General features: G+C 43.7%; 2 protein-coding genes across 6 annotated transcripts in view; one reads left to right on the top strand and one right to left on the bottom strand.

Annotated features, from left to right (window-relative positions):
- Window positions 1-12,344, top strand: part of LOC128696977 (trypsin-1-like) — a 185,630-nt gene that overhangs the window by 27,502 nt on the left and 145,784 nt on the right. The gene's annotated exons all lie outside the window — the stretch shown is intronic.
- LOC128696975 (ankyrin repeat domain-containing protein 10) overlaps window positions 1-12,344 on the bottom strand; it is a 163,272-nt gene that overhangs the window by 82,516 nt on the left and 68,412 nt on the right. For all 5 annotated transcript variants that reach the window (XM_053788424.2, XM_053788423.2, XM_053788425.2 and 2 more), the window contains exons 2-3: window positions 2,616-2,783; window positions 49-140 (exon numbers count right to left, since the gene is read on the bottom strand). In XM_053788424.2, the coding sequence (XP_053644399.2) occupies window positions 49-140; window positions 2,616-2,783 (260 nt within the window). The remainder of the gene's footprint in view (window positions 1-48; window positions 141-2,615; window positions 2,784-12,344) is intronic.

Here is a 12,344-nt window from a genome sequence, read left to right as displayed (position 1 = left end):
ATTAATTCTAAATATAAAATCTGTAGTACTAAAACTGCTATAACATACCCAATTTTTGCCTTGTTTTCAATCAGAAGATTAACACATTCTGTGGAGCCTGTGCGTGCTGCCTTGTGTAGAGCCGTCTCTCCCAAGTAATCCTGCAATGTGAGAATTATGATGTATGACGCATGTTCAACCTGCACAGTGGTTTAGATACATTCACCACCTTAACCCTCAGTACCAGTGTTATGCCTCTACCACACTTGTTGTAATATACCTGCCAGCACTCAGTACTAGTGTTATATCTCTAACACATCTGTTGCCTTATACCCACTAAGTAATTAGTGTTAGGTCTCTGTAACATAACTGATATACCCACCAACACAACACTCAGTACTAGCATTAGGTCTCTGTAACACAGTTGTAATATACCCACCAACACAACACTCAGTACTAGTGTTAGGTCTCTGTAACACAGTTGTAATATACCCACCAACACAACACTCAGTACTAGTGTTAGGTCTCTGTAACACAGTTGTAATATACCCACCAACACAACACTCAGTACTAGTGTTAGGTCTCTTTCAAGGAGGTGCCTTGATGCTAGTGAAAGGCACATTATCCAGATCAGACATGATATTCTCCTATTATCCAGGCACTGTATGATGTTTATGGGTTATTGCTTCCCTGTATATGATTATTATTATTACATCTCTTTAGTTGATCACTGTTCGCATAAAAATATAATTCCGGTATTAGTTCTATCTCAAGTCTATGGTTAGCTTATCTATTTTTTTGAAGTGTTTAACAACCTATGTTTTTCATTTAGTCTTAGAGTTTCCTCTGACTAAGACAAGTGCATGTTGCACACACACACACAATATGCAGTAGTATTATATGTATACTGTACACATGAGTCATTGTGTCAGTATAGCTACTGAATTCCCTTATACGTATACTTGTGTAGTATATTGTAGATCGTATCATCCATATGCGTATATATATTTAGGCTCCCTGGTCAGTAGGCTCAGCGACTAGCATGTGTGACGTCACGTGATGCTGTTGTGAGCCCTTCGCACCTGGAATCCTTCTCAGTTCCCGTTAGACCTACCAAGCATCTACAGGCAGGCTGGGCCTCCCTCTCTCACACTCTGCAATATAGTGTTACCATCCAACAAGTGTGTTTATCTCCAACCTTCATATCTCCTACGAACCCCCACGACAATTGTAGACAAGTGTTTTTTTATGATTTGATGTGCTGCTGGAGTGAGCAAGACAACACTTATAAAGGAGTTGCAGAGAAGCCAGTTAACTGGACCTGAGCCCTGTTATATGAAGTACAGTGCCTGCACTCTGAAGGAAAGGTGGGGATGTTGCAGTTGGAAGGGTCTCTGAATTGTGACATCAGTGCACTTCTGACAAGATAGTAATTGAGTGAATGGAAGTGAATGTGTTTCCTCTTTTTTTTTTTTTTTTTTTTTTTTGGGGGGGGGGGGGGGGGGGGGGGGGGGGGGGGTTGTCACCCTATCTTGGAGGGAGATGGCTGATGCGCTGAAAAATTTTATCGACTTTCTACTCTCAATACTAATTCACTCTCGTATTGCATAAATTGTAATCACAAAACACATACTGTAACATTATTTTAAGCCCATTTTTCATATTTCACAATCCAGAATCTAAAAGCTATTCTACAACTCTACACATCATCACTAGGCTTTCATTAAAATTAAAGTACAGCCTCTCCTCACTTATGATGGAGTTCTGTTCCTAACACCATGCTGGTAAATGAATTAGTTGCTAAGTGAGGAGAATACTACTATAATGGTAGTGGATTTGTGTCAACCATCTTTGATATTGTTTTAATGTTACCTTTGCACTATTTATAAAATTTCTGGTATATTTTGAAGTGTTTATACAGTAGTGTACTGTATACTGTAATAAACACAACAGAGGAAATCAGCTCTAATATACATTATTTAGGTATGCATACTAGTCAAGAGAGCCTGTCATAAGTTGGAGTCATCGATAAATAAGTACGCCGCTAAGTTAGGGAAGGCTGTATACGTATATTACAGTTTTGGTCTCAGATGAAACACAATTAAAATACAATATACAGTACATAGTTTTATGAAGATGTAGCATCACTCTTAGCAATTATGGCAGTACGAGGGCATCCCAGGATGATCCTCACTGCTTTGCTCTGTAATTTTGCAGGTCCTCCAAACTTTGTCTGACACAAGCAAGCAGGGCCACAGCTTAATTAACCAAATGATCTAATGTAAGCAAAATACATCATTTTCACAATTTTAACATTAGCACCATACCTGGGATGAAAACCTGCCACAACTCTAAAGTCCTCTCAGACTTTCTTTGCACTGGCCTAGCTAGCAGAAAGAAAATGACCAGCAATACTGCCAGATAACAGAACGACTAACAGGGCTCAGTTTCATAATCCCATGAAAAGTTGGTAGTAATTTCCTGGATGGTTACTGTCTACTTACCTACTACCTATGAAATTAGTTACATTTACATTTGGTGCGTATGCATTCAAATGCATGTTTTTTAATCTAGTTAATAAAGCTATTTGTTTCTTGTAATGATTACAATAAAAATTCTATAATAACCCCTCTGACCTGTGCATTTGGATCAACTCCAGACTGCAAGAGCCACTGTAAACAATGAGGGTGGCCAGCAAAGGCAGCAATGTGTGCAGGAGTCTGTGTAAAGCGAGAGGTTGTCATGGCAGGATGTGCAGCCACTCCATTACCCACACCACTGACTAGCACTCGCAGACACTCAATCTGAAATACACAAAAGAAAGCGTGTCACATTTAGACTAAATTTTGCAGGTAAAGGACAGGAAAGACTTGAAAGTGAGTTAAAATATTTATTGTATTGCATAATTATCAGCATTACATAAAATACAGTAATCAATCCTTATTATAAAAACTAAGCATAACATTGTACAATTCAAAGTGAAGAGAGAAGGGAAAAGTTATGGGGAGAACATAATGGGAAGGTAACTTAAAGAGATATTATTAAAGTGCAAATATAGAGACTTTAGGAGTCAGGAATCGCGGGAAGAGCTAAAAGCCATAAATGAAATCGAAAGAAACCCAAAGTATTTCTTCTCCTATGCCAAATCAAAATCGAGAACAACGTCCAGTATTGGGCCTCTACTTAAACAAGATGGGTCCTACACAGATGACAGCAAGGAAATGAGTGAGCTACTCAAGTCCCAATATGACTCAGTTTTTAGCAAGCCGCTAACCAGACTGAGAGTCGAAGATCAAAATGAATTTTTTATGAGAGCCACAAAATTTGATTAACACAAGCCTATCCGATGTTATCCTGACGCCAAATGACTTCAAACAGGCGATAAATGACATGCCCATGCACTCTGCCCCAGGGCCAGACTCATGGAACTCTGTGTTCATCAAGAACTGCAAGAAGCCCCTATCACGAGCCTTTTCCATCCTATGGAGAGGGAGCATGGACACGGGGGTCGTCCCACAGTTACTAAAAACAACAGACATAGCCCCACTCCACAAAGGGGGCAGTAAAGCAACAGCAAAGAACTACAGACCAATAGCACTAACATCCCATATCATAAAAATCTTTGAAAGGGTCCTAAGAAGCAAGATCACCACCCATCTAGAAACCCATCAGTTACACAACCCAGGGCAACATGGGTTTAGAACAGGTCGCTCCTGTCTGTCTCAACTATTGGATCACTATGACAAGGTCCTAAATGCACTAGAAGACAAAAAGAATGCAGATGTAATATATACAGACTTTGCAAAAGCCTTCGACAAGTGTGACCATGGCGTAATAGCGCACAAAATGCGTGCTAAAGGAATAACAGGAAAAGTCGGTCGATGGATCTATAATTTCCTCGCTAACAGAACACAGAGAGTAGTCGTCAACAGAGTAAAGTCCGAGGCAGCTACGGTGAAAAGCTCTGTTCCACAAGGCACAGTACTCGCTCCCATCTTGTTCCTCATCCTCATATCCGACATAGACAAGGATGTCAGCCACAGCACCGTGTCTTCCTTTGCAGATGACACCCGAATCTGCATGACAGTGTCTTCCATTGCAGACACTGCAAAGCTCCAGGCGGACATCAACCAAATCTTTCAGTGGGCTGCGGAAAACAATATGAAGTTCAACGATGAGAAATTTCAATTACTCAGATATGGTAAACATGAGGAAATTAAATCTTCATCAGAGTACAAAACAAATTCTGGCCACAAAATAGAGCGAAACACCAACGTCAAAGACCTGGGAGTGATCATGTCGGAGGATCTCACCTTCAAGGACCATAACATTGTATCAATCGCATCTGCTAGAAAAATGACAGGATGGATAATGAGAACCTTCAAAACTAGGGAGGCCAAGCCCATGATGACACTCTTCAGGTCACTTGTTCTATCTAGGCTGGAATATTGCTGCACACTAACAGCACCTTTCAAGGCAGGTGAAATTGCCGACCTAGAAAATGTACAGAGAACTTTCACGGCGCGCATAACGGAGATAAAACGCCTCAATTATTGGGAGCGCTTGAGGTTCCTAAACCTGTATTCCCTGGAACGCAGGAGGGAGAGATACATGATTATATACACCTGGAAAATCCTAGAGGGACTAGTACCGAACTTGCACACGAAAATCACTCACTACGAAAGCAAAAGACTTGGCAGACGATGCACCATCCCCCCAATGAAAAGCAGGGGTGTCACTAGCACGTTAAGAGACCATACAATAAGTGTCAGGGGCCCGAGACTGTTCAACTGCCTCCCAGCACACATAAGGGGGATTACCAACAGACCCCTGGCAGTCTTCAAGCTGGCACTGGACAAGCACCTAAAGTCAGTTCCGGATCAGCCGGGCTGTGGCTCGTACGTTGGTTTGCGTGCAGCCAGCAGCAACAGCCTGGTTGATCAGGCTCTGATCCACCAGGAGGCCTGGTCACAGACCGGGCCGCGGGGGCGTTGACCCCCGGAACTCTCTCCAGGTAAACTCCAGGTAATAGAGACTAAAGAGACAATAAATGGGAGCAACAATAAAACAAGTCTTATTAACATCCTTAATTGCTCTGTATGTGGTAGAATTGTGAAGATAATGGAAGCAGACAAAATAGCAGACTCTGGGCATCATCCTGCAAAGGGACATTTGCCTGTGTACAGGCTCTCAACTGGGAAAGATTAAAAAAAAAACCTAAGACATAAATGTAAACCATGATGGGATCACATTCAGGAGTGGCAGGGGAGGCTGAGGAATACAGTTGGTGTCCGTAGTCTAATGTAGATAAGATAGGGCTGAATGCAGACAAAGAAGATCTTGTTTACCACCTTCATGGCAGTGCTGAGGGAGGTTCTGTGAGGCTTCCATGACATTAGACTATCAAAGACATGGCTGAGAAATGGGACCGTTTCTGTTCAAGGATACAGGAACCAATAGGTACTGTATAGAAATGGATGAGGGATAATAGATTGTCATATGAAATTAATCCTGTTCAAGCAACAGAAAACTGAAAACATGTAAGGTGGGCCAGTAGGAAGCTCAGTCAATAGAGTATTAGAAAGGTCTCTACAAGTTGACAGCCTGTGCCTGCACAAGTAATACCAAACTCGCCTAGTAACATAAAGAGATGACCAGGTATTTGACAGAAGAACAGAGGCAAGTTTGCTAATGATGAGTAGAAACAAGGTAGTGCTAAGAGCATATACTTACAGTTCACCTTCAAATTACATAAGGTCAGGGGAAAAACTCTTGTTTATTTGAACACTGGAGAGCCTCTGATAACAAAACCTAAAGAAAAAGCTCCAGTTTGCCTCGGAGGCCTACCTGGAGTTTACCTGGAGAGAGTTTCGGGGGTCAACGCCCCCGCGGCCCGGTCTGTGACCAGGCCTCCTGGTGGATCAGCGCCTGATCAACCAGGCTGTTGCTGCTGGCTGCACGCAAACCAACGTATGAGCCACAGCCCGGCTGATCAGGAACTGACTTTAGGTGCTTGTCCAGTGCCAGCTTGAAGACTGCCAGGGGTCTGTTGGTAATCCCCCTTATGTGTGCTGGGAGGCAGTTGAACAGTCTCGGGCCCCTGACACTTATTGTATGGTCTCTTAACGTGCTAGTGACACCCCTGCTTTTCATTGGGGGGATGGTGCATCGTCTGCCAAGTCTTTTGCTTTCGTAGTGAGTGATTTTCGTGTGCAAGTTCGGTACTAGTCCCTCTAGGATTTTCCAGGTGTATATAATCATGTATCTCTCCCTCCTGCGTTCCAGGGAATACAGGTTTAGAAACCTCAAGCGCTCCCAGTAATTGAGGTGTTTTATCTCCGTTATGCGCGCCGTGAAAGTTCTCTGTACATTTTCTAGGTCGGCAATTTCACCTGCCTTGAAAGGTGCTGTTAGAGTGCAGCAATATTCCAGCCTAGATAGAACAAGTGACCTGAAGAGTGTCATCATGGGCTTGGCCTCCCTAGTTTTGAAGGTTCTCATTATCCATCCTGTCATTTTTCTAGCAGATGCGATTGATACAATGTTATGGTCCTTGAAGGTGAGATCCTCCGACATAATCACTCCCAGGTCTTTGACGTTGGTGTTTCGCTCTATTTTGTGGCCAGAATTTGTTTTGTACTCTGATGAAGATTTAATTTCCTCATGTTTACCATATCTGAGTAATTGAAATTTCTCATCGTTGAACTTCATATTGTTTTCTGCAGCCCACTGAAAGATTTGGTTGATGTCCGCCTGGAGCCTTGCAGTGTCTGCAATGGAAGACACTGTCATGCAGATTCGGGTGTCATCTGCAAAGGAAGACACGGTGCTGTGGCTGACGTCCTTGTCTATGTCGGATATGAGGATGAGGAACAAGATGGGAGCTAGTACTGTGCCTTGTGGAACAGAGCTTTTCACCGTAGCTGCCTCGGACTTTACTCTGTTGACGACTACTCTCTGTGTTCTGTTAGTGAGGAAATTATAGATCCATCGACCGACTTTTCCTGTTATTCCTTTAGCGCGCATTTTGTGCGCTATTACGCCATGGTCACACTTGTCGAAGGCTTTTGCAAAGTCTGTATATATTACATCTGCATTCTTTTTGTCTTCTAGTGCATTTAGGACCTTGTCGTAGTGATCCAGTAGTTGAGACAGACAGGAGCGACCTGTTCTAAACCCATGTTGCCCTGGGTTGTGTAACTGATGGGTTTCTAGATGGGTGGTGATCTTGCTTCTTAGGACCCTTTCAAAGATTTTTATGATATGGGATGTTAGTGCTATTGGTCTGTAGTTCTTTGCTGTTGCTTTACTGCCCCCTTTGTGGAGTGGGGCTATGTCTGTTGTTTTTAGTAACTGAGGGACGACCCCCGTGTCCATGCTCCCTCTCCATAGGATGGAAAAGGCTCGTGATAGGGGCTTCTTGCAGTTCTTGATGAACACAGAGTTCCACGAGTCTGGCCCTGGGGCAGAGTGCATGGGCATGTCATTTATCGCCTGTTCGAAGTCATTTGGGGTCAGGATAACATCGGATAGGCTTGTGTTAATCAAATTTTGTGGCTCTCTCATAAAAAATTCATTTTGATCTTCGACTCTCAGTCTGGTTAGCGGCTTGCTAAAAACTGAGTCATATTGGGACTTGAGTAGCTCACTCATTTCCTTGCTGTCATCTGTGTAGGACCCATCTTGTTTAAGTAGGGGCCCAATACTGGACGTTGTTCTCGATTTTGATTTGGCATAGGAGAAGAAATACTTTGGGTTTCTTTCGATTTCATTTATGGCTTTTAGTTCTTCCCGCGATTCCTGACTCCTAAAGGATTCTTTTAGCTTAAGTTCGATGCTTGCTATTTCTCTGACCAGTGTCTCCCTGCGCATTTCAGATATATTGACCTCTTTTAGCCGCTCTGTTATTCTTTTCTGTCGCCTGTAAAGGGAGCGCCTGTCTCTTTCTATTTTACATCTACTCCTCCTTTTTCTTAGAGGAATAAGCCTTGTGCATACATCGAGTGCCACCGAGTTAATCTGTTCTAGGCATAAGTTTGGGTCTGTGTTGCTTAGTATATCTTCCCAGCTTATATCGGTTAGGACTTGGTTTACTTGGTCCCACTTTATGTTTTTGTTATTGAAGTTGAATTTGGTGAATGCTCCCTCGTGACTAGTCTCATTTTGTCGGTCTGGGGCTCCACGCATACATGTCTGAACCTCAATTATGTTGTGATCTGAGTATATTGTTTTTGATATGGTGACATTTCTTATCAGATCATCATTGTTAGTGAAGATGAGGTCTAGTGTATTCTCCAGTCTAGTAGGCTCTATTATTTGCTGGTTTAAATTGAATTTTGTGCAGAGATTTAAAAGCTCGTGTGAGTGTGAGTTTTCATCAGAGCTGCCTCCTGGTGTTATTACTGCAACAATATTATTTGCTATATTCCTCCATTTTAGGTGCCTTAAGTTGAAGTCCCCCAGGAGCAAGATGTTGGGTGCAGGAGCTGGAAGATTTTCCAGACAGTGGTCAATTTTTAACAGCTGTTCCTGGAATTGCTGGGATGTTGCATCCGGAGGCTTGTAGACTACCACAATGACTAGGTTTTGGTTCTCGACCTTTACTGCTAAAACTTCCACTACATCATTTGAGGCATTAAGCAGTTCTGTGCAAACAAGTGACTCTGCAATGTACAGGCCAACCCCCCCCTTTTGCCTGTTCACTCTGTCACATCTGTATAGGTTGTAACCTGGGATCCATATTTCGTTGTCCAAGTGATCCTTTATGTGGGTCTCAGTGAAAGCCGCGAACAATGCCTTTGCCTCTGCAAGCAGTCCACGGATGAAAGGTATTTTGTTGTTTGTTGCTGGCTTTAGACCCTGTATATTTGCAAAGAAGAATGTTATCGGACTGGTGGTATTGTTGGTACTGGGGGGGGATTTTTTTTCCGGCATTAGTATCTGTATCTGTTGGTTTGGAGTGGAGGCCATCGACTGTGGTTCCACTCCAGGAATGACTGGATTTGGTGTACGATTTCTGCCATTTCCTGCCAGTTTTTTTTCCTTCCTGGCACTAAAAAACCTCTCCCTCTTGAGTGGCTGTGGCTACCCAGGTTTTCCCATGGCCTGGATGTTTTGTATCTTTTTGTCCCCTTTAGATGGTATGCCTGGCAATTTAAGTTATAGCACAGTCTTTCCTGTACTGAAGAGGTACACATTTCAGGGTGAAAAAGCTTACAGGAAGGGAGTTTGCATTTTCCTGTTGTCATATGGGCATGGCATTTTCTAGGGTGGTCATAGTTGCATGTCCCATCTGTTTTTCCAGATTTCCCATGCCAGCAGATACCAAGTGTTGCTGTTGCTATGGAATAAGCTTGGGACAAGATGTTGTAATGCCCAGCAAGGTAATATTATAAGCTTTATATAGACTGAAAAAGATTACAATAACCAATTGGTTATCACCAATTGTGGATGTAGTACGTATACCTTAGATAGGGCTGAGGCTTTGAAATGAGCTGTGGTAGGATAACAACTCTTAGCCTATAAGACTGATTAGTGTTAAAAAAAAAAGGACTTCTTCAGTTTTCAACTGAAGAGTTAAAACTCAATATGACTGAACAGGTACAAGAAGATTAGCACTGTTCTCAGTAGTATCAGTTACCATTAGTGTCAGTGACTCATACCAACCGTTACTGATTCACAGTCCCCCCTTACATGATCACTGACCATTATTGAGTCATTCTGCTGACCAAGCATGTTGTTTAATGTCGCTCACCCTCCGGGCACGATTTCAGTTAGTTGAGAGCAGGGTAGCAGACGGCAAGTCAAGCTTGGCGGTTCCATCCTTAGTGCCTATAACAATAAGTTACCAGCCGTCCGAAGTGTGTGATTTTACCCAATTCCAGCAGAACCCCGGGTGGGTAGTGGGTGGTGGAGGTGGCGGAGGTTTGGGTGACTATCCCGCGCGCTCACTGGCACACAATCTCACGGCACAGGAACTACCCTACACTACTCACGAGAAAACTCAGGTGGCTTAAGCCACAATATGCCACAGGGATGGTGAATATCACTCTTACCAGCATCCAACTGGTAGCACAAAGCGATATTGGAGACAATTCTTCAAAGAGGAACTCGCTGGGCAGACTTCTGGCTGTGCTGGAGAAACAGTTGGCTTAGCTGGATGAAACCCACACTGGATGACTGAATTCACGTTATGCACACAGCATGAAGAAGCAGGTTGGATGACTTGAGACAGGCTGGATAGTAACTTGCGGTCTCTACCACAGGCTGGCTTACTGGTCGGCTTAAAAACCCAGATCAACTCCTTGAAGGCTAACAATGCAACTAAGGCACAACTAACCACGAAGCTTTGTAGGTGGCTGTAGAAACTGGCTGGCTGGCAGACTGGCTGGGAGGTGGCTTTGTTGACCGAGGGATACAGTGGCACCAATAACCCAGCGCTGGCGCGAAACAAGTCTGGCTTTCTTTGTTAATTGCTGAAATACTCTAAATCCAGACCCATACTGCTGCCACCAATTTGTCATGTAGGGGTTCTGCTGGAAGTGGGTAAAATCACACACTCTGGATGGCTGGTAACTTATTATTATGGGCACTAAGGATGGAACTGCCAAGCCTGACCTGCCGTCTCTGCTACCCTGTTCTCAACTAACTTTTATCGTGCCCGGAGGGCAAGCGACATTCAAACAATATGCTTGGTCAGTAGAATGACTCAATAACGGTCTGTGATCACGTAACGGGGACAGTGAATCAGTAACGGTTGGTACGAGTCACTGACACTACTGGTAACTGATAGTAGTATCAGTTACCAGTAGTGAGACTGTAGAATGAAGTGCTGAAACATTTCGACATTGATGTCTTCAGGTCCAGCTGCTGTTGCTTGGAACACCATGCACATGGCAACCAAATTGAGGGTTATGCAGTCCATTAACAATGAGATCATTCCTCTGGTGGCCCGGTGGCCCGGTGGCCTGGTGGCTAAAGCTCCCGCTTCACACACGGAGGGCCCACAAAGGGGGCAGTAAAGCAACAGCAAAGAACTACAGACCAAGAGCACTAACATCCCATATCATAAAAATCTTTGAAAGGGTCCTAAGAAGCAAGATCACCACCCATCTAGAAACCCATCAGTTACACAACCCAGGGCAACATGGGTTTAGAACAGGTCGCTCCTGTTTGTCTCAACTATTGGATCACTACGACAAGGTCCTAAATGCACTAGAAGACAAAAAGAATGCAGATGTAATATATACAGACTTTGCAAAAGCCTTCGACAAGTGTGACCATGGCGTAATAGCACACAAAATGCGTGCTAAAGGAATAACAGGAAAAGTCGGTCGATGGATCTATAATTTCCTCACTAACAGAACACAGAGAGTAGTCGTCAACAGAGTAAAGTCCGAGGCAGCTACGGTGAAAAGCTCTGTTCCACAAGGCACAGTACTAGCTCCCATCTTGTTCCTCATCCTCATATCCGACATAGACAAGGATGTCAGCCACAGCACCGTGTCTTCCTTTGCAGATGACACCCGAATCTGCATGACAGTGTCTTCCATTGCAGACACTGCAAGGCTCCAGGCGGACATCAACCAAATCTTTCAGTGGGCTGCGGAAAACAATATGAAGTTCAATGATGAGAAATTTCAATTACTCAGATATGGTAAACACGAGGAAATTAAATCTTCATCAGAGTACAAAACAAATTCTGGCCACAAAATAGAGCGAAACGCCAACGTCAAAGACCTGGGAGTGATTATGTCGGAGGATCTCACCTTCAAGGACCATAACATTGTATCAATCGCATCTGCTAGAAAAATAACAGGATGGATAATGAGAACCTTCAAAACTAGGGAGGCCAAGCCCATGATGACACTCTTCAGGTCACTTGTTCTATCTAGGCTGGAATATTGCTGCACTCTAACAGCACCTTTCAAGGCAGGTGAAATTGCCGACCTAGAAAATGTACAGAGAACTTTCACGGCGCGCATAACGGAGATAAAACACCTCAATTACTGGGAGCGCTTGAGGTTTCTAAACCTGTATTCCCTGGAATGCAGGAGGGAGAGATACATGATTATATACACCTGGAAAATCCTAGAGGGACTAGTACCGAACTTGCACACGAAAATCACTCACTACGAAAGCAAAAGACTTGGCAGACGATGCACCATCCCCCCAATGAAAAGCAGGGGTGTCACTAGCACGTTAAGAGACCATACAATAAGTGTCAGGGGCCTGAGACTGTTCAACTGCCTCCCAGCACACATAAGGGGGATTACCAACAGACCCCTGGCAGTCTTCAAGCTGGCACTGGACAAGTACCTAAAGTCAGTTCCTGATCAGCCGGGCTGTGGCTCGTACGTTGGTTT

This window comes from Cherax quadricarinatus, chromosome 49 (assembly GCF_038502225.1).
Source record: "Cherax quadricarinatus isolate ZL_2023a chromosome 49, ASM3850222v1, whole genome shotgun sequence".
NCBI lineage: Eukaryota > Metazoa > Arthropoda > Malacostraca > Decapoda > Parastacidae > Cherax > Cherax quadricarinatus.
Note: the sequence above shows the minus strand (reverse complement) of the source record. Positions and strands in the feature narration are given on the sequence as shown.